This window comes from Camelina sativa, chromosome 10, assembly GCF_000633955.1.
Source record: "Camelina sativa cultivar DH55 chromosome 10, Cs, whole genome shotgun sequence".
Taxonomy (NCBI): Eukaryota; Viridiplantae; Streptophyta; class Magnoliopsida; order Brassicales; family Brassicaceae; genus Camelina; species Camelina sativa.
In genome coordinates, this window is record NC_025694.1 from 14,279,708 (window position 1) to 14,303,498 (window position 23,791).

The window sequence follows — 23,791 nt, forward strand, 5'->3', positions numbered from 1 at the left end:
AAGCCGGCCAAACCGAACACCCAAACTGTAAACCGTGCCCAGACAGCGAACCAAGTGAAAGAACCCCCAGCGAAGAAGCAAGCAACCCCAGCAAAAGTTTTTGCTTTAGGAGTAGAGCCACCTAAACAACCACAGGCCGCGAAGGGCCCTATAACAGGTTTGATTGGGTTCTAACTCTCTTGTGATTGTTTGTGATTGCTTGTGTATTTGTGTGATTAGTTTTAACATTGCATTTTGTTATATTTGCTTTGCGTTTAGGAACATTACTTGTTGGTGGTAACCCCATGCATGTACTGTTCGATTCGGGAGCGTCCAATAGTTTTGTGACTCCCGAAGTGGCTGACAAGTTTGGAGACTTGTGTGAGGAGGAAGAAGTGAACATCAATGTCTACACTGCTGGTAATCAACCGCCTCTGAAGACAAAAAGATGGTTCAAGGAAGTGTCGATAGTCTTGCAGGATATGAACCTTCCGGTAAATCCTCTAGTGATGCCGTTGGATAGGTTCGATGCTATTTTGGGAATGGATTGGTTATCGGAACACCAAGCCCATAAAGACTGCAGTAGAAGCAGAATTATATTCGAAAATGGAGGAAGGACACCTCTAGTTTTCAAAGGGATAAGCCCGAGTAAAATGGCATACTTTGCATCGGCAGGAAGGATTGGAAGATCGATTGAAGAAGATGAGGTCTATCTAGTCACTCTTACTGCCATGGGAGGAGAAGACAGGGAAGGCATGGAAGTTGAGGACATTGCCATAGTCAAGGACTTTCAAGATGTGTTTAAACCGTTGGAAGGATTGCCTCCATCCATAAGCCATCCTTTTGCCATAAATATGGAGCCCGGAGCTACCCCAATTGCTAAGGCACCGTATCGTATGGCACCAGCCGAGTTGGCTGAACTCAAGACTCAATTGGAGGACTTGTTGGGGAAGGGTTTTATTCGATCAAGTTCATCGCCATGGGGAGCCCCAATACTATTTGTAAAGAAGAAGGACGGAAGCATGCGCTTGTGTATTGATTACCGAGGAATCAATAACATAACCATCAAGGATAAGTATCCACTGCCGCGGATTGACGAATTGTTAGACCAGCTAAGAGGAGCAAGTTGGTTTTCAAAGATTGATTTAGCCTCCGGCTATCATCAAATCCCGATAGCAGAACAAGATGTAATGAAGACGGCGTTTCAAACAAGATATGGGCAGTATGAGTTCGTGGTAGTGCTGTTTGGTCTTACCAATGCGCCGACAGCATTTATGCGGTTAATGAACGAAGTGTTCCACGATTACTTGGATCGATTCGTGATAATATTCATCGATGACATCCTTATATATTCACGAAGTGCGGAAGAGCACATGGAGCATTTGAGGAAGGTGTTAGAGAGGCTAAGGGAAATGAGGTTGTTCGCCAAGTTCAGCAAATGTAATTTTTGGCAGAGGGAGATTGGATTCTTAGGGCACAGAGTTTCGAAGCAGGGCGTGTCCGCCGACCCAGAGTAGATCGCCGAGATCCAAGATTGGCCAAAACCAACCTCAGTGTCAGAAGTTAGAAGTTTCTTAGGCCTTGCAGACTATTACCGAAAGTTCGTAAAGGGGTTTTCATCCATCACAAAACCATTGACACGACTAACCGGTAAAGGAGCACCGTTTATATGGAGCAAAGATGTGGAGGAAGCTTTCAGGAAGCTAAAGGGAGCGCTGACATCAGCACCAGTATTAGCCTTACCCGAACCGAACCAACCATATTCTGTGTTCACAGATGCGTCGAGAGTTGGAGTTGGATGTGTTTTGATGCAAGGAGATAAAGTGATTGCTTATGCCTCTAGAAAGTTAAGGAAGCATGAGGAGAACTACCCCACACATGACCTAGAAATGGCAGCCGTGGTGTTTGCGTTAAGAACATGGAGATCATATTTGTATGGAGAAACAGTTCAAGTGTTTACGGATCATCAAAGTCTTAAGTACTTGTTCACGCAACCAGATCTTAATTTGCGTCAAAGAAGATGGATGGAGTTTGTAGCTGATTACGATTTGAAGATCCAGTACCACCCAGGCAAGGCAAATGTAGTAGCAGATGCGCTAAGCCGAAGAAGAGCACAGGTTGATGCCGAGAAAGACGTGGAGTTTCTAGTTGACGAATTGAAGAAAGTAAGGCTTCTAGCCTTAGAAGGGGAGTCTAGTGAGCCGTTGGGATTACAAGTTGTAACTCAAGCGAGCCTACTACACCGCATTCGGGAAGAGCAACCCAAGGACGAGAACCTAAAGAAGATCATCGAGGAATTAAAGAGTTCAGAAGGACCAAATGCTAGTGGTTATCATTTAGCGGATGATGACACCTTACTTCTCAACGGGAGAATAACTGTACCTGACCGGAACGGACTACGAGAGGAGATACTAGGAGCCGCCCATAGCTCAGCGTTAAGTATACACCCGGGAAGCACGAAAATGTACAAGGACGTGCGAAGGTACTATCATTGGCCTGGACTGAAGAGAGCAGTAGCAAAATGGGTAAGCCAATGCGACTCATGTCAAAGAATCAAGGTAGAGCATCAAGTGCCAGCAGGTTTGCTTCGCAACTTGCCTATACCAACTTGGAAATGGGACTCGATCTCGATGGATTTCATTATCGGTCTACCGATAAGAAAAGGGCGAATCAATGATGCAGTATGGGTAGTGGTTGATCGTTTGACCAAGGTAGCCCATTTGGTTCCAGTAAGGAGTACGGACCAAGCACCCGTCTTAGCCGAGAAGTATATAGACGAAATTTTGAAGCTTCATGGAGTGCCAGCAAATATTGTTTCTAATCGTGATCCAAAGTTTGCATCAATATTTTGGCAAGATTGTCATAGAGCGTTGGGAACGGATGTTCATATGAGCACCTCATTCCACCCAGAGATTGATGGACAGACGGAAAGGACTATCCGAACCATAGAGGACATGATCCGACTATGTGCTTTAGAATGGTCATCGGATTGGGAGAAGAATTTGCCGTTGGTTGAATTCGCGTATAACAACAGTTATCACTCGAGTACCGGCATGTCGCCATTTGAAGCGATGTACGGAAGGCCGTGTCAAACGCCTTTGTGTTGGACCGAAGTTGGAGAGAGGACAAGTTTCAATCACAAGTTGATCGATGAGACGACAGAGAAGATCAAATTCATTCACGAGAGCATGAGGAAAGCGCAGGATCGCCAGAAGAAGTACGCAGACCGTAAAAGGAGAGAAGTGGAATTTGAAGTTGGAGACATGGTGTATTTGAAAGTTGCACCGCAAAAAGGGAAGGATCATTTTGGTAAAGTGGGAAAGCTTGCGGTAAGGTTTATTGGACCCTACCGGGTCGAGAAAAGAGTTGGAGAAGTAGCCTACCGGCTATCTATGCCCGAGGTAATGCGATTGCATAAAGTCTTCCACGTTTCACAACTACGGAAGCATGTACCAGATCCTAGCATGATTGTGGCTGAGCCTATCGAAGAATTGGAGCCAAATCTCACATACCCCGAAGGACCATTTGGAATAGGGCAAAGGAGAACCTGGAAGTTGATAAACAGAAGCATCCCTCAAATCCAAGTATTTTGGGGAAAGCAGAACCGTGAGGTCACTACTTGGGAAGATGAGGACAGAATTCGAGCCAAGTATCCTCAGTTATTCGTCGAAGAAGATGATGCAGGACCATCAGAACCTTATGGAGTTCGGGACGAATTCTATTAGGGGGGGAGAATGTAATGACCCTCACTAAGGGGTAAAATTTAAAATAAAAACCCCTGGTCCAAGGACGTGCAAGAGACACAAATGGAAGGCAAAGAAGGAGGGTAAAAGAATTACAAAAGTAATGTCCGAGAAATTCTGGACGAATCAAGAGATGGCCAATGGTACCATGTACCATGTACCATGTACTGTACCGGACGTACGTGCGCGTCAGAACGTACCAGCCGAACGCCGAACGAACAAGGGCGTACGCGGACGCGAATTAAAGGTGGGAAGGAGCCCACTAACGGAGTTGAATATTTTATTCAAAGTGGAAGATTAATTTATTCAAAATGGAGGATTAATTTAATCTAAGGGGAGTTAGGGGAAGAATTAACTAATTCAAGGTGCATTAGTGGAGTTTAGTGGGAGGATTAAAGAAATCAAGAAGGTTTAGTTGAATCAAGGTGTTAGCTCGATTTCTCTCCATGTGTTTAAGCATGCTCTAATAGCGACTAAGGAAGAGAGAGCGCTCCACATGCATTGGCTACCTCCACCGCCTAAGTCCTCTATAAATAAGCTCTCATCTCTCTCATTTTCGTACAAGTGATCAAGGGGGTAAGGAGAGAAAATTTGAGAGAGAAAGTGAGCGAGAGAGAAGAAGGGAGTTGCCGCCGAAAGAAGAAGAGAAGGAGCAAGCTAAGACTATCGACAATCGGCCAATGTTAAATCGACAAGGAAATCGATTCTAACCAAAGAAGAAGATCCGAGTGTGCCGCGAGAGAAGCAGCGTCGAAGGAGACTGATCATCGACGGTTTACTGTGAGTTCAGGCACATACTTTGCCGGCTTAGATGGGGAATTAAAGACATTCATCTAGTGCGCGGTTTGCATGAAGCATTTAGTTGCATTTACTTGAAATTTCTTTGGTATTTTTCTTGTTAAATGCATGCGCGGTGAGGTTACACCGGTTACTAGATCGAAATGTTCTAGTGACAAGAGTGATAAGTAGTTAAGATACTTGTAATATTATGAGCTTAAAAACCATATAAACTCAAGTATCAAGTTCGGTGAAGTCTTAAGGCGTTTTAGTCCATATAAATCCTTCCCATTTCGTACCACATACAGCCGCGACATGCAACCCATGTTCGTGTGTGTGTAGGGTTGGTTACAAAGAGCTCGGAGGTTACTGGGCTCGCTACCCTGGCCGAGGCTGTCTACACGACGGTGTGGCTTTGAGTGTTATCCGATCGCATGCCTTAGTGGTTGTGATTCGGAGATTCATGAGGGGTTAAGGGAAAAGGATGCATGCCGGGCCCAATAGAATAAAACTTGTTAAAACGTTTGTTTTAGTTCAAGTTAAATTGTTGCATGTTGTTGTTTGTTGTTGTTTGTAGTTGCGATTGCTTGTCGAACAATCTTGCTTGGCTTGTTAGCTTCCGCATGTTATCTCTGACTGTTGTGTATTGTGCGCTTGCTTATCAAATGTTTAACTCGCTTGCATGCTAGTTATTTTTGCTTGCATGTCGATTGGATTCGTTCGCATGTTGTTGTATATGTTCGCATGTTGTTGTATATGTTCGCATGTTGTTATTTATGCTTGCATGTTGTTGTTTTTTTTGATGGGGTTTGGGATTGGGGTTTAATTCTTTGCAGGAACCCTGAGCTNGTATATGTTCACATGTTGTTGTTTATGCTTGCATGTTGTTGTTGTTGTTGATGGGGTTTGGGATTGGGGTTTAATTCTTTGCAGGAACCCTGAGCTCACTAAGTAATCTTAGATTACTTACGATAAATATTTGTGTTCCAGGTAACCCTAGAGAGAACTAGAGGGCGTGGTGAATGATAGGACTCCGGAATAGTTTTTATTTTGTGTCTACTGTAAAATTCAAGTATGTTGTATTGCGACCCAAACTTTGGCGTTAGGCCTTGTGAACCTTTTGTGTACCGTTTGTAGTAAACCCTTTTAAGTATCAATGAATCGGATTTTCTCTAATCGAACGAGTCGTACTGATATAGACTTTGTCTGAGTCGGCTCAACGCACGGCGTGTCTGTAAGGTTGCAAAGCCTTAAGGACGTGTCGTGTGGTCGGGAACCTCACCAAAGGACCGGCCGAAGGGCCTGATTTGTTCTTGCACCCGGCTGGACCATTGGCGAACGTTTCCAAAGTAGCGTTCTGGGGCTGTGCTATGGCCTTGGTGGTCATAGTACGGTTTGGGGGCGTTACACTCACCATGTAGAAAGGCAGTTTTGACATCGAGATGGTGAATCTCCCAGCCATGAGACGCAGCAAGATCAATGAGTAGCCGTATGGTTTCTATCCTAGCAACCGGTGCAAAGACTTCTTCAAAATCAACTCCATACTTCTGAATATAACCTTTAGCAACTAGCTGAGCTTTGTATTTGTTGATACTACCATCTGAGTTTCTTTTCAACTTAAACACCCACTTTAGGCCAATTGGTTTTGCCCCAATAGGTAAGTCAACAAGATCCCATGTCCTGAGCTTCTCGATCGAGCCTATTTCCTCTTCACATGCTCGTGTCCACTCCTTAGATATTCGAGCTTCATCAAAATTTCTAGACTCATTGTTAATACTAAGCAACAGGAATTCACCTTCTTCTTCTGCAAGTAGGATGTAATCCTCAAGGTACTTCGGTTTAACACTCACTCGAGTTGATCTTCGTAGCTCCGGAGATAGTTGCTCTGCAGAGGAAGTTCCAGAGTCTTCTGCAGTTTCGTATGACTTGTGTTTTGTATCTGCAGCTTCGACAATACTCTCTGAATGTTCATCTCCCTCAACCTCGCTGAAAGTATCATCATCTATATTATGTACTCCACTAGTATTATCACCAAATTCTTGAAGACCATGATTCCCAAACACATCAAGGCTAATTTTAAAACTTCCATCACCGTTCTCTGTTTCTATATTTTTTTACCAACTCCATCCTTTAAATTCATCAAACACCACATCACGGCTTACTATGATTCTTTTTGACACAGGATCCAACATTCTGTAAGCCTTGGAACCCGCTTTTGTTCCTAAGTGAACGAGTTCCCTTGTTCTGTCATCTACCTTTCTCAAGTTTGGTTTTTCTATCTTAGCATACCCGATACACCCAAAAATCCTAATGTGCTCGACAGTAGGTCTCTTTTCCCGAAAGAACTCATATGGTGTCACATCCTTCAGAGCTCTTGTCACTACTCTGTTTAGTAAGTAGGTCGAATGTCTCAAAGCCTCTCCCCAAAGATAGTTAGGCACATTCATATGCGTCATGATACTTCTAGTCATTTCCATTAAGGTTCTGTTGCGCCTCTCCACTACTCCATTCTGTTGTGGAGTGTATGGTGCAATCAAGTGTCTCTTTATACCAGCAATGTTGCAGAAGGCATTAAACTCATTAGATACAAACTCCCCTCCTCTATCTGTTCTGAAAGTTTGTATCTTCTTAGCAACTTCCTTCTCAATCATAGCTTTAAACTTATGAAACGCTTCTCCTTTTTCCTTAAGCAACATAGTCCACATGTACCGAGAGTAATCGTCAATGATCACAAAAACATATTTATTTCCAGCAGGTGTACTTTGGTGTAATTGGACCACATAGATCTCCATGTAAGAGCTCTAATCTCCTTTTAGCTCTAAAACTGGTTGTTTGAGGAAACACACGTCTTGTTTGTTTTCCAAGCAAACACGATCTGCAAATTTCTTTTTCAAGAGCAAGTTTTGGAGCTCCTAGAACCAATCCTTTTCCCAACATTGATGTTAAGGTGGCATAGTTGATATGTCCCAGCCTTGCATGCCACCTACTTGGCTCGTTTATTTCTGAAAAATTCAAACAAGTGTTGTCCTGCAATCCCATCTGAACCTTATACAACCGGTTTCTTGATTTCTCTGTTCTCACAAGTAGGTTCCCTTCTTCATCCTTCATAGTTAGATAATTACCTCTTAGCCGTATGTGAAGACCTGCTTCAGTGGCCTGACCAAGACTTATAATATTGCTCGGGAATGTAGTAAACATCAGTCATTATTCTTGATTTTCCATTCTGATCGATAAAAGCGATGGTTCCCTTTCCTTTGATATCAACTTGTGAATCGTCTCCAAAGTGTGCTTTACCGGTTACAGAAACATCAAGCTTGCTGAAATACCTCTTGTCCCCTGTCATATGTTTACTCGCACCATTGTCGAGATACCATATGTTGTTTCTAGTTGTACATGTCTCGAACTTACTTGGTACAACTAACTTCTCATTTAAGTAAACCACTTCATGCATCAAGAGCTCGTCTGCATCTTCTGTATGCTTATTATTGTTTTCTTCTACTTCCTGCAGCTTCAACAGTCGATCTGGACATTGTGCTGCGAAGTGGCCGGTTTGATCACAACGGAAGCAAGTAATCTGTGAGAGATTTCTGCCTCCGTAGCGATCTCGTCCTCTTCCTCTGTAGAAAGATCTACCTCCACGACCCCTTCCTCTGTAACTTCCAGTTTAACCATTGTAATCTCGGTATTGCTGATTTGCTTGATTTGCTTGTGGCTCTGTGTTAGCGTACATCAATTTACTATGATCATCTTGAGTATCTTCTTCCTCTTGTATACGCTCTTCGTAAGCCTTTAAGCGTCCAACGATATCTTCAAAGCTTATGGTATTCAAATTTAGAACTTGTTCTAGAGAGGCTACTATATGAATGAATTTTCTTCGTGGAAGGCTGTTAAGGTGATTTCTGACATGATCAAGAACTCTTGCTCTGATACCAAATATAGAATCAAGAGATTGTTTTAAGAACACAAGTAACAAAGAATATCTCTCTTTATTAATACCAAAGAAAATAACTCAAAACTTTGGTCTCTTTCTTAAACACTCAATCTCTCAAAACCTCATAAGTTGTGTCACAACTCAACACATCCTTATATAAGACTTTGCTAATCCTAATCCTAATAGGAATCCTCACATAACTAGATACCTCCTAGACACTTGACTCTTAACTCTATGTTATCACAAACACCATAGGATTAGGACTAGTTTCCATTTCAAGCTTACTCCAACAGAATTATGGTGGTATGAACACAACCCATAAAATTAGTTGTGCATTTGTCGTATAGCAGAGGAAACAGTTTGTCACATATTGTTTAGTTGCAGAGTAGCCAGACAATCTTGGGCTTCATCACAGATTCCCTTTCCAAGTGATGGTTTTTGATGCACTCATTCTCTTTACTCAAACTTTCAGCATTTACTCGAATTTTTGGAGAGCGGTTAGTTTTCGGATCAACTAAAGCTTGTCATTCCCTGGATTCTTTAGAATCTATAGAAATGTAGAATAACTTATGTCCAGATTCATGTCACAAGGTATGAAAACTAAACTTCCGCCTACGGCATCATCTTGGGAAAATAATTAACGTAACCCTTTTGTTATTATTCGTTGTAGTTTTATCATACTAATTATCCCGTTTACTTTTCTTGCTTTTTAGATCTTTTAGAAACAGTTGATTTCCATCAATTTGATAAGTGAAAAAAAAAAAAACAATTTATCCTCTATATAATAAAACGGAAGTACATAACATTTTATTGGTAGACTATATAATATAAGTTATAAGATTAATTATTTAATTATTTATAGGTTATATGAGTTGTAATCATTAGTTAAATCTCGATTTTATATCTCTTAAAAAAAGATATTCCAAAAAATAAAATAAAATCTACACAGAATATTTAATTAACCATATATAGACAACAAAATCTCAAAACTTAATCACTTTTCTGCGGATTAAGAGTGGTTTTCGATTATACTAGCAACTATATATCAAAATAACAGAAATAATGTTTATTATAATTGATTTGATTAAATTAAAAAAAATTAGGCTAATCCGCGGAACAATCATAAGAAAACTTAAAAATATTTCAAATCCTCATATTTAGCATATTATTTTATTGCATAATATTTTATTCACAACAACTTTTAAAAACAATCACATAAATTATATTTTATATACAAATTAAAATATAAATAAAAGGAATGTCAATTCGTTCTCTAGCATGGATCTTAATCTAGTTATTGTTTATCATAGTAACCTTACAGTTACATATTCTTCTTCTCGTTTTTAATCGTTTAATTGTTTCAAATTGCAATTGTTTAACATTATTTAATTGTTCTTAGTATAACACTATCTTGTTGAAGTATATTTGTAAGATCTATTGAGGCATTTGGCTATTCCATTTATTAAACAAGAATATAATTAGTTGACAATTCGATATGGAAAAAAATCATTGTCATGTAAAAAATTTATGTTTTTATTATTAATATTATGTTTGCTAGTTAGTTATTTATATGTTTCTTATTTGATATCGAATACAATGGATTTTAGTATTATTGACTTAAAAATAAAATTTGGTTTTTATATTTTTGTTCGCTTATGGTAAATGTTGGCACGGTTCTGCTCGTATTTAAGGTCATTTTTTACCGAGGTAACAAGGACAGATGGACTAGAATGACACAACACAAGGACCGATGATTGTTTGCAAACAATTGATTTTTTTTTGCTAGACGAGACATTAAACGATTTATATGAAAGCAAAAAAAATATTTTTGAAATTATATATTTGTCTTTTCGGGGTAAGAAATCTCTATTTTTTAAACACTTAATGCTCACCTTAATCACAATACTTGACTGGATATGGAATACGCATTAAGGCTAGTTAAACGCTTTACCAATCAAGAAGTAAATATATCTTATTTGGAATTAAAATTTCATGTGAACAATCATAAAATCTATAAAATATTCTTTTGATTTGAACTATATACTACAAAAACTTAATATCAGAATATATAATATCAAAATATCTTTGGAAAAGGAAAAATATATAGAAATATCTATTATAGAAACTACTAATTACATGTAATGACATAATTACTGTAATTTCTATAGATTTTATAACTCTCTAAATTATACTCCTCAATCAGTTTTCTCCTTTTTAGAGTGTGTTCTCCCAATTAATATAATATAGAGATATCATAATGATATTATCCCATATTTTCAAAAAAATTAAGAACCGTTATGTGATCAGGTTTATAAATTATCAAGCGAAGAAAATCATTTTTTAAAACGATAGTGATCTGTATGTTTAGTAATTTAAATATGTTTAGAAAACCATATAAGTATGTTTAGTAATTTAAATATTAAATACCATTAAAGAAAACATAATATGAAAACAACAATCAATCAAATCTGTTCATATTGAGTAAAAAAAAAAATCTGTTCATATTACAATAAAAAATATTAAATAGTTATAAAAGAAATAATTGAAAATCCTAAAATAGATATTGGTATTTTATAAAATTAAGTTTAGTAACCAATTTCATATATATATTTAATCTAAAATTTGGATATAACTTACCTTGTAAGTATACATTTAATTCCCATATTCATGGCATTGTCACGATCATTTCTCTCTATATGTAATGCCCCTCATTATAAATATGTACCAGCAAGCAACTTCACGGAATTGAAATCTCTTGTCAACAGGTAAAAGGTCTTGATCGATAATGGCTTCCATTGGCGTAATCCTATGTCTTTCCTCAGTTCTTCTCATGAGCCTTTGTCAAATTCCTACAGCTATTGAAGATGAAAGAAAGGCAAGTCATATATGTTTCGTCTTGTAACCCTAAAAACTATACAAGTATATTTGTTCTAAATTTGTATTGGCCTCTTAATATTCATTGGTTGTGATTGTGACATTTTGACGCAGGTGTATATTGCATACATGGGAGCTCTTCCTGCAAAATCTTCTTATTCTCCTATGTCTCACCATCATAATATCCTTCAAGAAGTTATTGAATCAAGGTTAAATAGTTTTTATACATAATTTTTAACAATGAGGACAGATTAATATTTCAATGTGTTGTTGATGAGCCGGCTTGAGTTGACTCAAATCTCTATCACCCAAATCTTGTTGCTTGTTATTGACATTATTGTTTTTTTATTATTATTATGCAGCTCCGTAAAAGATTCTTTGGTCAGAAGCTATGGAAGAAGTTTCAATGGTTTTGCAGCCAAAATCACTGAATCTGAAAGAGATAAACTTATTGGTGAGTTCTTATAATTATATAAAAAAGATTATGAAACTCTTTTTGATCGTTAACATGATGATGTTGATGTGATATGTGATTTGAAGGCATGGAAGGTGTGATTTCGGTATTCCCAAGCAAGGTTTATAAGATAATGACGACAAGATCTTATGAGTTCATGGGACTTGGTGATAGGAGCAACCATGTCCCTGAGGTTGAGAGCAATGTAATTGTGGGTGTAATAGACGGTGGAATCTGGCCTGAATCTAAGAGTTTCTCAGACGAAGGCATTGGCCCAATACCAAAAAAATGGAAAGGAACATGCGCAGGAGGAGCTAATTTCACATGCAACAGGTAAGTAACATTGTCATTTTTTACCTTCTCAAAATTTCTTGCGTGACAAGAAAGGATCAAAAGATAGTTATTAATTACCCTAATTCAAATACAACAGGAAGGTGATTGGAGCACGACACTATGTGGAGGACTCTGCAAGAGACACTGACGCTCATGGGTCACACACGGCTTCGACAGCTGCTGGAAACAAAGTAAAAGGAGTGAGTGTGAACGGTGTGGCAAAAGGAACTGCAAGAGGCGGTGTGCCATTAGGTAGAATCTCTGTTTACAAAGTGTGCGAGCCAGCGGGTTGTAGTGGTGATCGACTGTTGGCTGCATTTGATGATGCTATAGCGGACGGGGTCGATGTTATAACCATTTCTATTGGAGGCGGTGTTACTCAAGTTGATATCGACCCTATTGCTATTGGATCATTTCACGCGATGGACAAAGGGATTGTTACCACGGTAGCGGTTGGAAACGCCGGCTCTAAACTTGGAAAAGCGGATAACGTTGCACCATGGCTCATATCCGTGGCTGCTTGCTCGACGGATAGAAAATTTGTTACTAATGTGGTTAATGGAGATGAAAAGATAATACCTGTAAGAAGTCTTTCCCTTATTTCACTTGATATATAGTGTGTGTCGTCATCTATCATGGTGATGTGATTAAATTATGTACATACAGGGGAGATCGATCAATGACTTCGACTTAAAAGGAAAGAAGTATCCTTTGGTGTACGGGAAAACTGCTTCAAACAACTGTACAGAGGAGCTAGCAAGGTAACTTGTGCCTCAAAGAATCCACAGTGACCTAACTCGCAACTCAAGAAATTATATGTTTATGGATATTACATTTGTGTTTTATGGTAGGGGTTGTGATAGCGGCTGCCTGAACAATGTGAAGGGAAAGATTGTGGTGTGTGATGTTCCAAATAATGTTACGGAACAGAAAATAGGGGGTGCGGTTGGAACAATCCTTCATGTAACTGATGTTGATACTCCCGGTCTTGGTCCTATTCCGGTTGCAACCTTAGATGATACCAATTATGATGCATTAAGATCTTACGTTCTCTCCTCACCGTAAGTATATATATGCTACATGTAAACAAATCTTTGATTAGATTCTCTTAAGATGTTAATGAAATTTTTTCGAGATGAGACAGAAACCCGCAAGGAACTATATTGAAGACTGTGACAGTTAAAGATAATGATGCTCCAATCGTTCCTACCTTCTCTTCTCGCGGTCCAAACAGGCTCTTTAGTGACATTTTGAAGGTAACAAACACTCAAAACAAATTAACCTAACTAAGTGATTATAATATTTGAGGGAATTTGGATTTGATCGATGACTTGACATATATATGCAGCCTGATATAACAGCACCAGGAGTGAATATACTAGCAGCATATTCACCATTAGCTCAAACGGCACTTCCTGGACAAAGCGTGGATTACTATTTCATGACCGGAACATCTATGGCTTGCCCTCATGTTGCAGGTGTAGCTGCTTATGTCAAGACAATACGCCCTGATTGGTCGGCTTCTGCCGTAAAATCCGCTATCATGACTACGGGTAATTATGAACATCTAATCGATCTAATCTCTAAATAAGAAAAAAAAGAGTTAATGAGATTTGGATCGATCCTGTTTTTTTTTTATGCAGCTTGGGCAATGAACGCTTCGAAAAATGCAGAAGCTGAGTTTGCGTATGGATCAGGATTTGTTAACCCTACAGTGGCAGTTGATCCAGGGCTTGTTTACGAAATAGCCAAAGAGGATTACTTGAACATGCTTTGCTCTTTGGACTACTCATCTGTCGGCATTAGTACTCTTGCCGGTGGAAACTTTACTTGTTCTGAAAAATCAAAGCTTACTATGAGAAATCTCAACTACCCTTCAATGTCAGCCAAAGTTTCAGCTTCATCATCTTCAGATATCACATTTTCAAGAACAGTCACCAACGTTGGGAAAAAGGGATCCACTTACAAGGCAAAATTGTCTGGGGATCCCAAACTCAGTATAAAAGTCGAACCAGACACGATCTCTTTCAAGTCACCTGGGGAGAAGAAGTCTTTCACAGTTACAGTCTCTGGCAAGAGTCTTGCTGGTATTTCTAGTATTGTGTCGGCGTCTCTGATTTGGTCAGATGGATCACACAATGTGAGAAGTCCAATCGTTGTGTATACTTAGTCATCAACCCCAAAGTCAATATAATAAAAGTATTCTATGTTATTATGATCTGTGTCTAAAGATCTTCTCGATATTAAAATTACGTTTTATTAGGTAAAATAAGGGGTTCTGTAAGTCTTTACATTTCAGGGTTCAAACACAGTGTAGGCTATGATGCAGAAGGTTCACCTTTTGAAACTCTTGTTATCACCCTTTGCTGGGAACATTCCCTCCATGTATTCGTCAAAGTTTTCATCATCCTTGCCTTCTCTATCACCACCTTCCGCCTTGCGCTTTCCCGTTTTCCCTACAATATGAAACACATTATATTTCACACCTACCCAAAATTACAATATTCCATATCTTTTTCTACAAAGAATAGACCCAAAATATATTGAACTTTGCATATTACACACCTTTTCTCCTTTCCTCTTCATCTGTGTCATCTTCACTGCATGATTGATTCCTATATTTCAAAGTTAATGTATCCAACTTAATGTAATCGAAAAAGAATAACGCATGGCTCTTATTCGTAAATTAACAAGAACCTCTTTCTCCATACCGTTTTCGTTTCTGCTTTTTCTTTTCTTTACTCTCTGATTTTTCGCCCTCCTTTCTTTTTTTGTAATAGAGCTTATCCGCACATCTGGTGCCAAAAATGTTTGATATTGTGAAAACTTAGGAAACCAGGTTGTCAAGCTTTATTGAGACCAATTAAGTGTTACACAACAAAAACATTGAAAAAAACCAAGAATACAAGTACTATGGTCGTCGGTATTCAATATTCAAAACCACTACCAATTCAATTCAGAAAGCATAGAAAATAGAGATGAGCAAGCTATACAATGAATGCCTACCTCTCACAAGCTACGAGTTTTACAAGGGCTTGTTTGTCTTCTCCAGCTTCATGATAAGAAAAATTCACCTGCAAAATCAACAGAGCTCAGTGAAATAATCCGACATAAACATCAGAACAAGTAAGTGAGAAAATATCTAACGATACATGCCTCATAGCTTGCTAACCCTTCCTTTTCATCACAATGTTTGCTCCCACACATAAACTGCCCTGACAGAAAGCAGTTTCATTCACACTCAAAATTCTCATCGCAGCTACCTTAAAATAAATCACAGAGAAAAAGTTTGAAGCAATATTAACCTTTCCCAGTCATTACTTCCTTTTCCGTTCTCCATCTTAAACCCATCTACAAACATTCAAAAATAAGTCAACTGAACAAAAGTAATACAGGAATCCACGTGAGATACAGTAACTATGCATCAGATTTTACCTTACCAGTCTTGTATCTTGACATGTCAGCTATACAGTATCTTCAATCAGTCAAGGAGATAGACATGTCGTACTCATCCACAATCCATTAAACAATACTAGAACATAAACTAAAGATTATCTATCTGGTGATGATGAACTCAAAGCAGCACAATGTATGAAAGGATACTCTTTAAAAAGCTTATCATAGTATTTTTTCACCAATCTTTGCTCCCAAGAAGGGTTCAAATCATCTTCCTCAGAACGTATAAACCTTTAAAACAAAAAAACAAAAACCCAAAATTACAGAGAGTTCAAGAGATACACAAGAAAAAAACACAAGAAACTGTCTTTTACAATTCATAAACAAAGAAAAAGTAACATATATAAGCTAACATATGGCGTATACCAAATAAGATTCACAAAAAGAAAGTCGCAGTATTCATTAAAGCAAGCATTCCAATACAAAATATACCTGTATCCTTCTCTCAGTGTGTCCTGATCCGTTTTAACGGGTAACTTGACTTCAGCTGGCTTATCCGTCCCATAAAATCGAACTGTAAAGTGACAAAAAAAAAAAAAAAAAAAAANAAAAAAAAAAAAAAAAGATGAACCTCATGAAACAGTAGCTCACTCCAGGGCAAAAGGAATAATCTTTCTAATGAAGACCAAAAAAAACAAAAACATGTAAGGCTGACTGTAGCCTCCTTCCTAGCTCAGAGGAGAAGACTGTTCATCAACCAGTTTTTGATTTAGGACATATGGATTTGGGTAAATAGAAAGCCATTTATTCACCCTAAATTCCCTAAACTTTTGTCCGTTTAAATAACTATCTAACTACAACAAAAATCGAAAGAGACACATTGAAAGAAGTGTAGTACCGTAGTCTTTTAAAAACTTCTTATGCCGCTCGTAAGCATTCAAACCACGAATATGCGCTTGGTATTGCCTACAGAGACACGATTGAGACACTCAAATTAAGAAGAACACAGAGAAGGAATCAAAATCAAAATCAAAATCGAAAGAAAAGAAGATTAACTGCTTGCGTTCTTCTCTGTCGTATATGTCAGATCTGATCGTAGCCTTAGAAGCCATGTCTCGCCGCCGATGTCCGCTGGAACTGTCGTAGACCTTATTTGAGCTTATCTCCGTCTATTTTTCCTCCGATTACACCAATTGTTTCTTAATGGGCTGGGCCGTATAGACAAACAATATGGGCCTTTGAAATGATAAAATGTCCAGATTACTGCGTGCGCGCCTAGCAGCAGCAATAGGGACTAGTACTACTACAAGACATATTGTTTGTTTTATGCTCTGTTCTCTCAACTACACATCACACGGCCTTGAGAATAACTTTTTCATTTGTTTCCAAGAAGTGATGCAGCCGAAGTTTCTAAGTCCTTCTTCATTTAGATATCACTTCAGAACGCCAACCAATGGAGTAGTTATATGCCATAGGGAGTAGGGACTGTTTGTGATTCAAATGTGCTAACATATCTATCAAACATATATATGAGAAAATAGGAATTTGGAAGTGAATATATTTGTCAAACATCTGAACAGAACCTGACAATAAACACCTAAGAGGACAATGAGGGGGAGTAAGAAGAAGAAAGAATACTGAAACGTCTTGTACAAGAACAAATCTAAAGGGTAAAAAGACTCTAAAATTACAAATCAAACCATATGACTACAAACAGCTTCCTCTTGAGTTAGAAAAGACCCGCCGCCAACCAAGAAGCTTTTAGACATCACGTGAATACCTTCTCTGATGTGTTTGTATAATAAACTTCATCTCTCTCTTCCTTGTCTCCCTTGAATATCTCAGCATCATCGAAACCTGTACACATGTTTTCAACTTTTTAAAAACCTCAAATCTTCTCAAAAAGACACAGATTGTATAAGGATGATGCTGAATCTTTTTTTACCTGGGCCCAAGTCTTCAGTATCATCCATGATCGGTACTACTTGATTCCTATGAATAGACTCTAGCAACTTCCAGTCAGCACTTCCATTCCCTTCTACACAAGCTTGGTCTCCGCAAACCCAATCTTTAAGAACATACATCATGTTGTGTGATAACGGGTCTAACGTGTCATCCCCGCTTACATGACCCCTAGAGGAGACAGAGAACCGTTACATCTATCCTTTCTTACTCCCTGGAAACTAAAAATTTGGCTGAGAAGGACAACTTACAGTTGTCTGAGGCGCATGTTGTACTGAACAAACACAAGATCGCTGAGCCGTTTTTGCTCAATGGAGTTCGTTGATTGGTATATTTGTTCGACAAGTATCTGGTTTCTCCTGGAGCTAACTGATGAACTGCACGTCTGACTAAGAACACGTACCGCAAAACGTGACAGATTCAAGCAGCTGTCTCCATATGTAGACCACCACTCAGCTAAGAACCAAGCATGTAAAGAGAGTCCAAGTAAGTGAAGCACAAATGAGATTTACACAAGAAAAAGAAAATCAAGGAAAAGTAACCATACCAGGAAGCATTGTGTCCCGAGCTCTGATTGCCAAGTTTTTGGAAAAAACTCCACTACCAGCTTTGTAGGAGGTTAACTCCTTGAGGATTTTGTCTTGAATCTTGTCATCAGGAACCAATTTCTCGACGCAATCGAGCACTGATAAGCTAATCTCACTACGCATTTCTTCACTGGCGTTATAAAAGAATTTCGGGTTAAGAATGAAGCCAGCAGCAACCAAAGGACTATGCTGTTGTTGATCCCACCATCGATCTATAATCTTCCAGTAAACTATGTAGTTCTCCCTATTAACCAGATGTGTTTTGATTGCATCTTTTGCTCGGTACATTGCTGCATAGACATACCCCGTTGCAGGCCTTTTTTCAGAAGAAACTATTCTCAAAGCACGCAAGAGAGGATCTGTTAAATGGTTAACCAACTCTACTGCCTTCCAAAACGCTTCATCGGTGATGGTATTCATTACCAACCCGCTTGGTTCTTCCGAATATGAACATTCATTCCACTCTGCTGAAGTAACCATAGCCTGCAGATTGGATTTGAGCTCGGCTATTCTACTCAATGTAGCAAAATTTGAGGCAGAAGTGCTAGATGCTGGCTGCAGGATATCATTACCCGAAGTAAATTTCCACATCAAATTCAAAACACCACTACGGTTGTAAATAAACCTTGTGATAACTCGAGCCTGTTCGATAGTCTCGCTTATCCAACCTAGCTTCCCAAATTCCTCAAGCATCTGATCTATACAATGTGCAGCACAAGGCGCCCAATATAGAGAAGGATACACATCCATCAGCTTTTTCCCAGCATCAATGTAGTGATCTTCGCATTTTGTAATCACTTGAACAACATTGGTACTGCCAATTTCTTCAACCAGCTCCCTAAGTAGCTCAAACAGTTTATCACTAGAAGACAATATCTCAGACGCCTCCACGGATTTCAGAAAGACTACTTTTTCTGGACAGTAAACCAAAAAGTTAAGGACTTTAAAGCCTTTATCAGAGTTTAGTTCCTCAACCAAAAGGGAACAGCCTGTCCTCTTCCACATTGCTTTGCATTCATCAACTTCTTTAGTCATTTCCTCAACACAATCCTTCAGTATCCAACCTCGAAGGTCATCATGAGTGGGGGCAGATACTCCGAATCCTCCAGAGGCAATAGCATCAATCATTGGTTGAAAATTAACAGAGTTTACTGCATCAAAATCAGCTCCAATGCCAAACAAAAACCGTCCGATCTCCATATGAACTGCATTCTCCTTATCTCTAAAAGAAGGGTGCACAATGTTCTTTACACTACTAATCGCCACGGGAATCAGATTGTCCATGTCTCTACCAATCAGGTCAATATTGTTGCTCCCACTACCATTCTCAAAAACGTTCTTTTTACTCCTGTAAGTTCTCTGCTTTGTTCTGCCACTCATCACACTCTCGGTTTGCACAACCACATCCGAACTACCAGGCGATTTAAAATCGTCATTCACATCAGACGGAAGCAGCAGCATTTCTCCTTCAATAGGAGGTAAAGCACCTACAGACAAAGGCTCTGAACTGGATTTTTGTCTCTTCCTCTGACGTCTCACGGTTCCATCAATACACTGCTGCAAAAAGAGCCTCACATCTTCAGGGACTTGGTCACAGATCGTGCCTTGTCCCTTTTTACCAGCAAGATGTTCCTTAACCCTAGTGATACCTCCACCTTTGAACATTTTCCTACAGTAGAGACACCTCATCTGAAGTCTATCACCGTATTTGTAAATTTCACAATGCTTCCATGCATTGTCTTGTTTCTGCGGTGTAAGAGCTACAGGTTCCAATTCCGGATCCATAAAGCCTGTACTCATTCAACAAAGAAAAAGAAAAGGTAGAGACTTTGTTAACATTCTCAAAGAACTCAAGGAATAAACAAAGCCAAGATCCCTCCAATGATCTCAAATTCTGATAATTTACACAAGCCACATTGATTGAACCATTTAAAAAGCAAACTCAAAAACCACATGCACCCAAATCTCGGCTAAACTACACAATTCAGACAGAAACAAAACAAAACAAAACAAAAACAAACCAGTCAAATTTTGTTGTACAAGGATTGATGAAGAAATACGAACCTGTTCTGGTTTGTGGCCGGTTACGAAGAAATCGGTTTCGTAGAAAAGTGATAAAATTCCGGTACAGTAGCTTCGGTTCCGGGGAAAAGGGAGCTAAAACCAGCCGGAGGTGAAGATTTCCGACGAACGGCGGAGGGAATCGGAGGAAGATAAGAGGGATGCAATGTTTGGGAGAAATTGACCCGGCCCGATTAGGGTTTGCAGAAATAGGTTTGGCAGCTTTTTTTTCTGGTTTATATGAATGAACCTATAAATCGGGCAAATCTTTTATTATGGCGTCACCCAATTTGTTTTCCGTTTTTAACATTTCGTTACTTATCCTTTTAATTACATTAATACGACATCGTTTGATTTTTAGGGCGTTTTCTAATTAAACGACATCGTTTCTTTTTTTTTCGACGCCGTGTTCTATTTCTCCGATTAGCGTCGGTCGTCTTCTCTCTCAGTCTTTGATCTGGTTTCTTCTGTTTACTTAATCTCTTCTTGTGGGCGAAATGTCTTCTTGATTGAGACAGCATCAGAGGTATGTGTTTATTTTGTGATTGATCAAAGCTCAGAAAGTATGATAAGAAGAACTTGTTTGATCTACTTCTAAAAACTCGTGATGTTGAGATTGTAGCAAGAAATGAGTGGGCATTGTATGTGTTTGAATATTAATACTGTAGTTGCTGAATTGAAATGTGCAGGTGTATGTACATTTGTTTTCGGTGAGGCATTTCGTCGAACAGTTAGAGGACGAGTTTAAGATGGATAAGCTTCTTGAGAATCATCAGTTTGCGACGCATGCCATCGCTGCTTCGGCTTCTGTATCGTTAGGAACTGCTCTCGCTTATCCTCTGGATACAATCAAAACCATTATCCAGGTTTCTTCCTTCTTCAACAAATTTGTATTCTGTTATTTTCTATCACTTCGATTCTGTGGGAGTTTGATTACAACATTGAACTGTATAGGTTGGTTCAGGACCCAGTAAGAAATTAGGCCCCTTTCAAGTTGTGAATAGAGTTTTTCGTTTCTCTGGCTATTCAGGTTCGCAAATTACTTTTTTTTTAGATTTCAATCGTTTTCTGATTCTGCATCAAGCAAAAAAGGGCATATTGTCGACTGTTTCTGGCATTTTTGGACACCAATGCAGGTCTGTACAGTGGTCTTGGATCGTTAACTCTAGGAAGAATTTCAGGTGTTGGTGCAAGGTTTGGTGTCTATGAGATTCTAACAGCTTTCTACAAAGGTATTACACAGCTCCCGTGTCTCGTTTGTTGTGTCTAAATTCGATGATTCGATATAAGGAACAATACCTGCTTGAGTGGAACCTTGGTCTTGAAGAAAGCTATAGAGTACTTACTATATGAATTCATTTTGTTTCAGATGGTCGACATGATAACTATGTGAGTGTTGGTGAAGCTTTTCTAGCTGGAATGGTGGGAGGTGCAGCAGAAACAGTGGTGACTTCTCCATTTGAGCTAATCAAAGTCAGAAAACAAGTGACTGCTGCATCACGGGGTCCAAATGCTGCCGCTGTTGCAGAGACCGCACCTGTTTCACCCATGATCACAAAACTGCTGAGAAGATACACTCTTGATGTAAAGTCGTTGACGCAAACAGTTAGTCTCTTATCCGTCTTGAATCATAAACACCCAAACATGACAGCCGCTTTGCAAGAGTACCCGTGGATGATGACTGGGACAGGAAACCCACCATCAGCCATGGATGTTAAGAGACCGCTCGATGTTGCATCACTTGAAGGATATAGAGCTTTATGGAGGAATCTACGTTCGGGTCTTGTAAGAGATTGTCTTTATGGAGGAGTGTTCTTCTCGACGTGGCAGTTTCTTCATGAGGCAATGGTCGGTTGGAAAGCTGTTGGAATGAATCCCCTACCCAGGTACTTAACTCTCAAACTATAGAGTTCTGAATCAACTTGAAACTTTATTGATTCTGCAAAACTTGTTGAATTCAGTTCTGAAGAAGAAATCGGACCTTTATCTCCGGTAGCAATTAGCATTGCAGCTGGGATTTCTGGTGCCATTGCAGCTGCAGCATCTCATAGCTTTGACACAGCAAGAACACGTGCGCAGTGTGTAATATTGCCGAAGGTAAAACAAAATCTACCCTCATTATCTTACAAAGGGATATATGAAACTCAAAGCTCTGTTTTCAATTTCTTTATGTTTGGTTTTCTATTGATTTTTGACAGTATACAGCAAAAGAGAGGAAGTTCCTGAAATGGAATAAACCTGGGAAGAGATTAGAGAGATGGACAGGAATACATCCTACAGATAGAAATCTTCTGTTCCGAGGTATTGGTATAAGGATGGCTCGAAGCTCTGTTGCATCGACGGTGATCGTTGGAAGTTATTACTTAGCTGTCGATCTATTGGTTCCCAAGTGAAATCAGACAAAGGGCTACGAATCTGTCTTGTGATAATCTTAAAAGATATACAATACCTCAATATTGTGATAATCTTTAGCTTCCGTTTGTAATACAATAAAAGAGATTTTGTATTGATATGCATCAATTATACTCTGTTAAGTATTTGTCTCTAACGTCAACATCTTTGTAATGCATTTGCTGAAACTATTGACAGAACCTTTTCAGACTGTTGATGACAATAGCTTGAAAACATGTTGGTAAACGATGTGGAATATGCAGCACAGTACGACTCTAGTTAATAACTTGTCATTGCCCTAACCGAGATTATGAACAACCTTTTGGGAAGAGATCTTCAGAATCGAACAAAATCAACTAAAAATGTGACAACAAAAGGTTACTAGATTCAACTTTTTGTAAACACAGTTGCTGATTCTACAATTGTATTAGAAGCTTAAACAAGGGAGATAAAGACATTTAATTGATGAATGACTCAAAACCATGTATATGCCAATGAGTAAAACCAATCTAAGGACCCTAAGGTTAAGTGAAACTGGAACATTTCTGAGGTTATCATTTTCAAAAAAATAACAAAATGTATCAATTTCTAATCGAGATAATGAACAAGATTCTTCCAAATGAATCATCTAGAATCTAACATAATCAACTAAAGAAATGACAAATTCGTATAACATAAGCAGATACTTCAATGGAAACAAATATGTAATCAAAATGGATAAGAGAAACAGAATAAAAGGCAAAATCCATAATCGAAACTCAAACAAAACGTCTTACACAATCCAAAAGAGGTTCCACAATTTTTAACCATATAGGAAATGAGAAACCCTAGAAACTAAAATTTCGATAACAAAAAGCTTAAAAGCGTCCTTGTCGGAAATCGAAATTTCTCAGAACCTGAGCTTGGTGAAGAACCATCTGTTCTTGCCAGTCTTGAACCTCTCCTCAAGCTTAGCCTTGGCCTCCTTAAGAGCAGCAACCTTCTTATCCTTGGACTGAAGGGCATCAAGGGTCGCCACTTCCTTGAGATCCACGTCGAGTGTGTAACGCGTGGGCATCAGATGCTGGTAGTTAACGAGCTTGATGAAACACTTAACCCTAGATTTCTTGGCAGTCTTCTTGGCTGAGTCTTTGCGGATGACTTTGCTCGGGTACTTCTTGAGTCCGGCGACGAGGCAGTGTCCGTAGCCACGGTCACGGGTACCGTCGTCGAAGGATTTGACGATGACGGCTTTCTTCCCGGCGTAACGTCCTTGAAGAAGGATCACAGCCTTGTTCTGCTTCAAGAACTTCACCATTGTTGA

The 23,791-nt window shown here is 39.1% G+C and overlaps 4 protein-coding genes and 1 pseudogene across 4 annotated transcripts; 2 read left to right on the forward strand and 3 right to left on the reverse strand.

Annotated features, from left to right (window-relative positions):
• LOC104718887 lies at positions 11,427 to 14,264 on the forward strand (annotated as a pseudogene).
• Positions 14,333 to 16,649, reverse strand: LOC104718886 (protein FRA10AC1-like). The gene is made up of 11 exons (XM_019230596.1): positions 16,544 to 16,649; positions 16,386 to 16,453; positions 15,980 to 16,061; positions 15,695 to 15,778; positions 15,527 to 15,566; positions 15,397 to 15,442; positions 15,248 to 15,306; positions 15,098 to 15,165; positions 14,803 to 14,886; positions 14,657 to 14,706; positions 14,333 to 14,547 (listed from the first exon to the last, which is right to left on the reverse strand). Exons 1-11 carry the CDS (start codon positions 16,597 to 16,599, stop codon positions 14,426 to 14,428), a joined length of 759 nt encoding a protein of 252 aa, XP_019086141.1. The 5' UTR covers positions 16,600 to 16,649; the 3' UTR covers positions 14,333 to 14,425.
• Positions 17,016 to 20,355, reverse strand: LOC104718885. The gene is made up of 5 exons (XM_010436704.1): positions 20,101 to 20,355; positions 17,997 to 19,826; positions 17,701 to 17,905; positions 17,433 to 17,620; positions 17,016 to 17,344 (listed from the first exon to the last, which is right to left on the reverse strand). Exons 2-5 carry the CDS (start codon positions 19,819 to 19,821, stop codon positions 17,256 to 17,258), a joined length of 2,307 nt encoding a protein of 768 aa, XP_010435006.1. The 5' UTR covers positions 19,822 to 19,826; positions 20,101 to 20,355; the 3' UTR covers positions 17,016 to 17,255.
• Positions 20,443 to 22,651, forward strand: LOC104718884. The gene is made up of 7 exons (XM_010436703.2): positions 20,443 to 20,623; positions 20,787 to 20,963; positions 21,052 to 21,127; positions 21,234 to 21,329; positions 21,467 to 21,983; positions 22,059 to 22,194; positions 22,296 to 22,651. The coding sequence occupies exons 2-7, from the start codon at positions 20,847 to 20,849 to the stop codon at positions 22,488 to 22,490; spliced, it is 1,137 nt and encodes a 378-aa protein (XP_010435005.1). The 5' UTR covers positions 20,443 to 20,623; positions 20,787 to 20,846; the 3' UTR covers positions 22,491 to 22,651.
• On the reverse strand, positions 23,190 to 23,785 carry LOC104718883 (60S ribosomal protein L27-3). The gene has a single exon (XM_010436702.2). It carries the CDS (start codon positions 23,783 to 23,785, stop codon positions 23,378 to 23,380), a length of 408 nt encoding a protein of 135 aa, XP_010435004.1. The 3' UTR covers positions 23,190 to 23,377.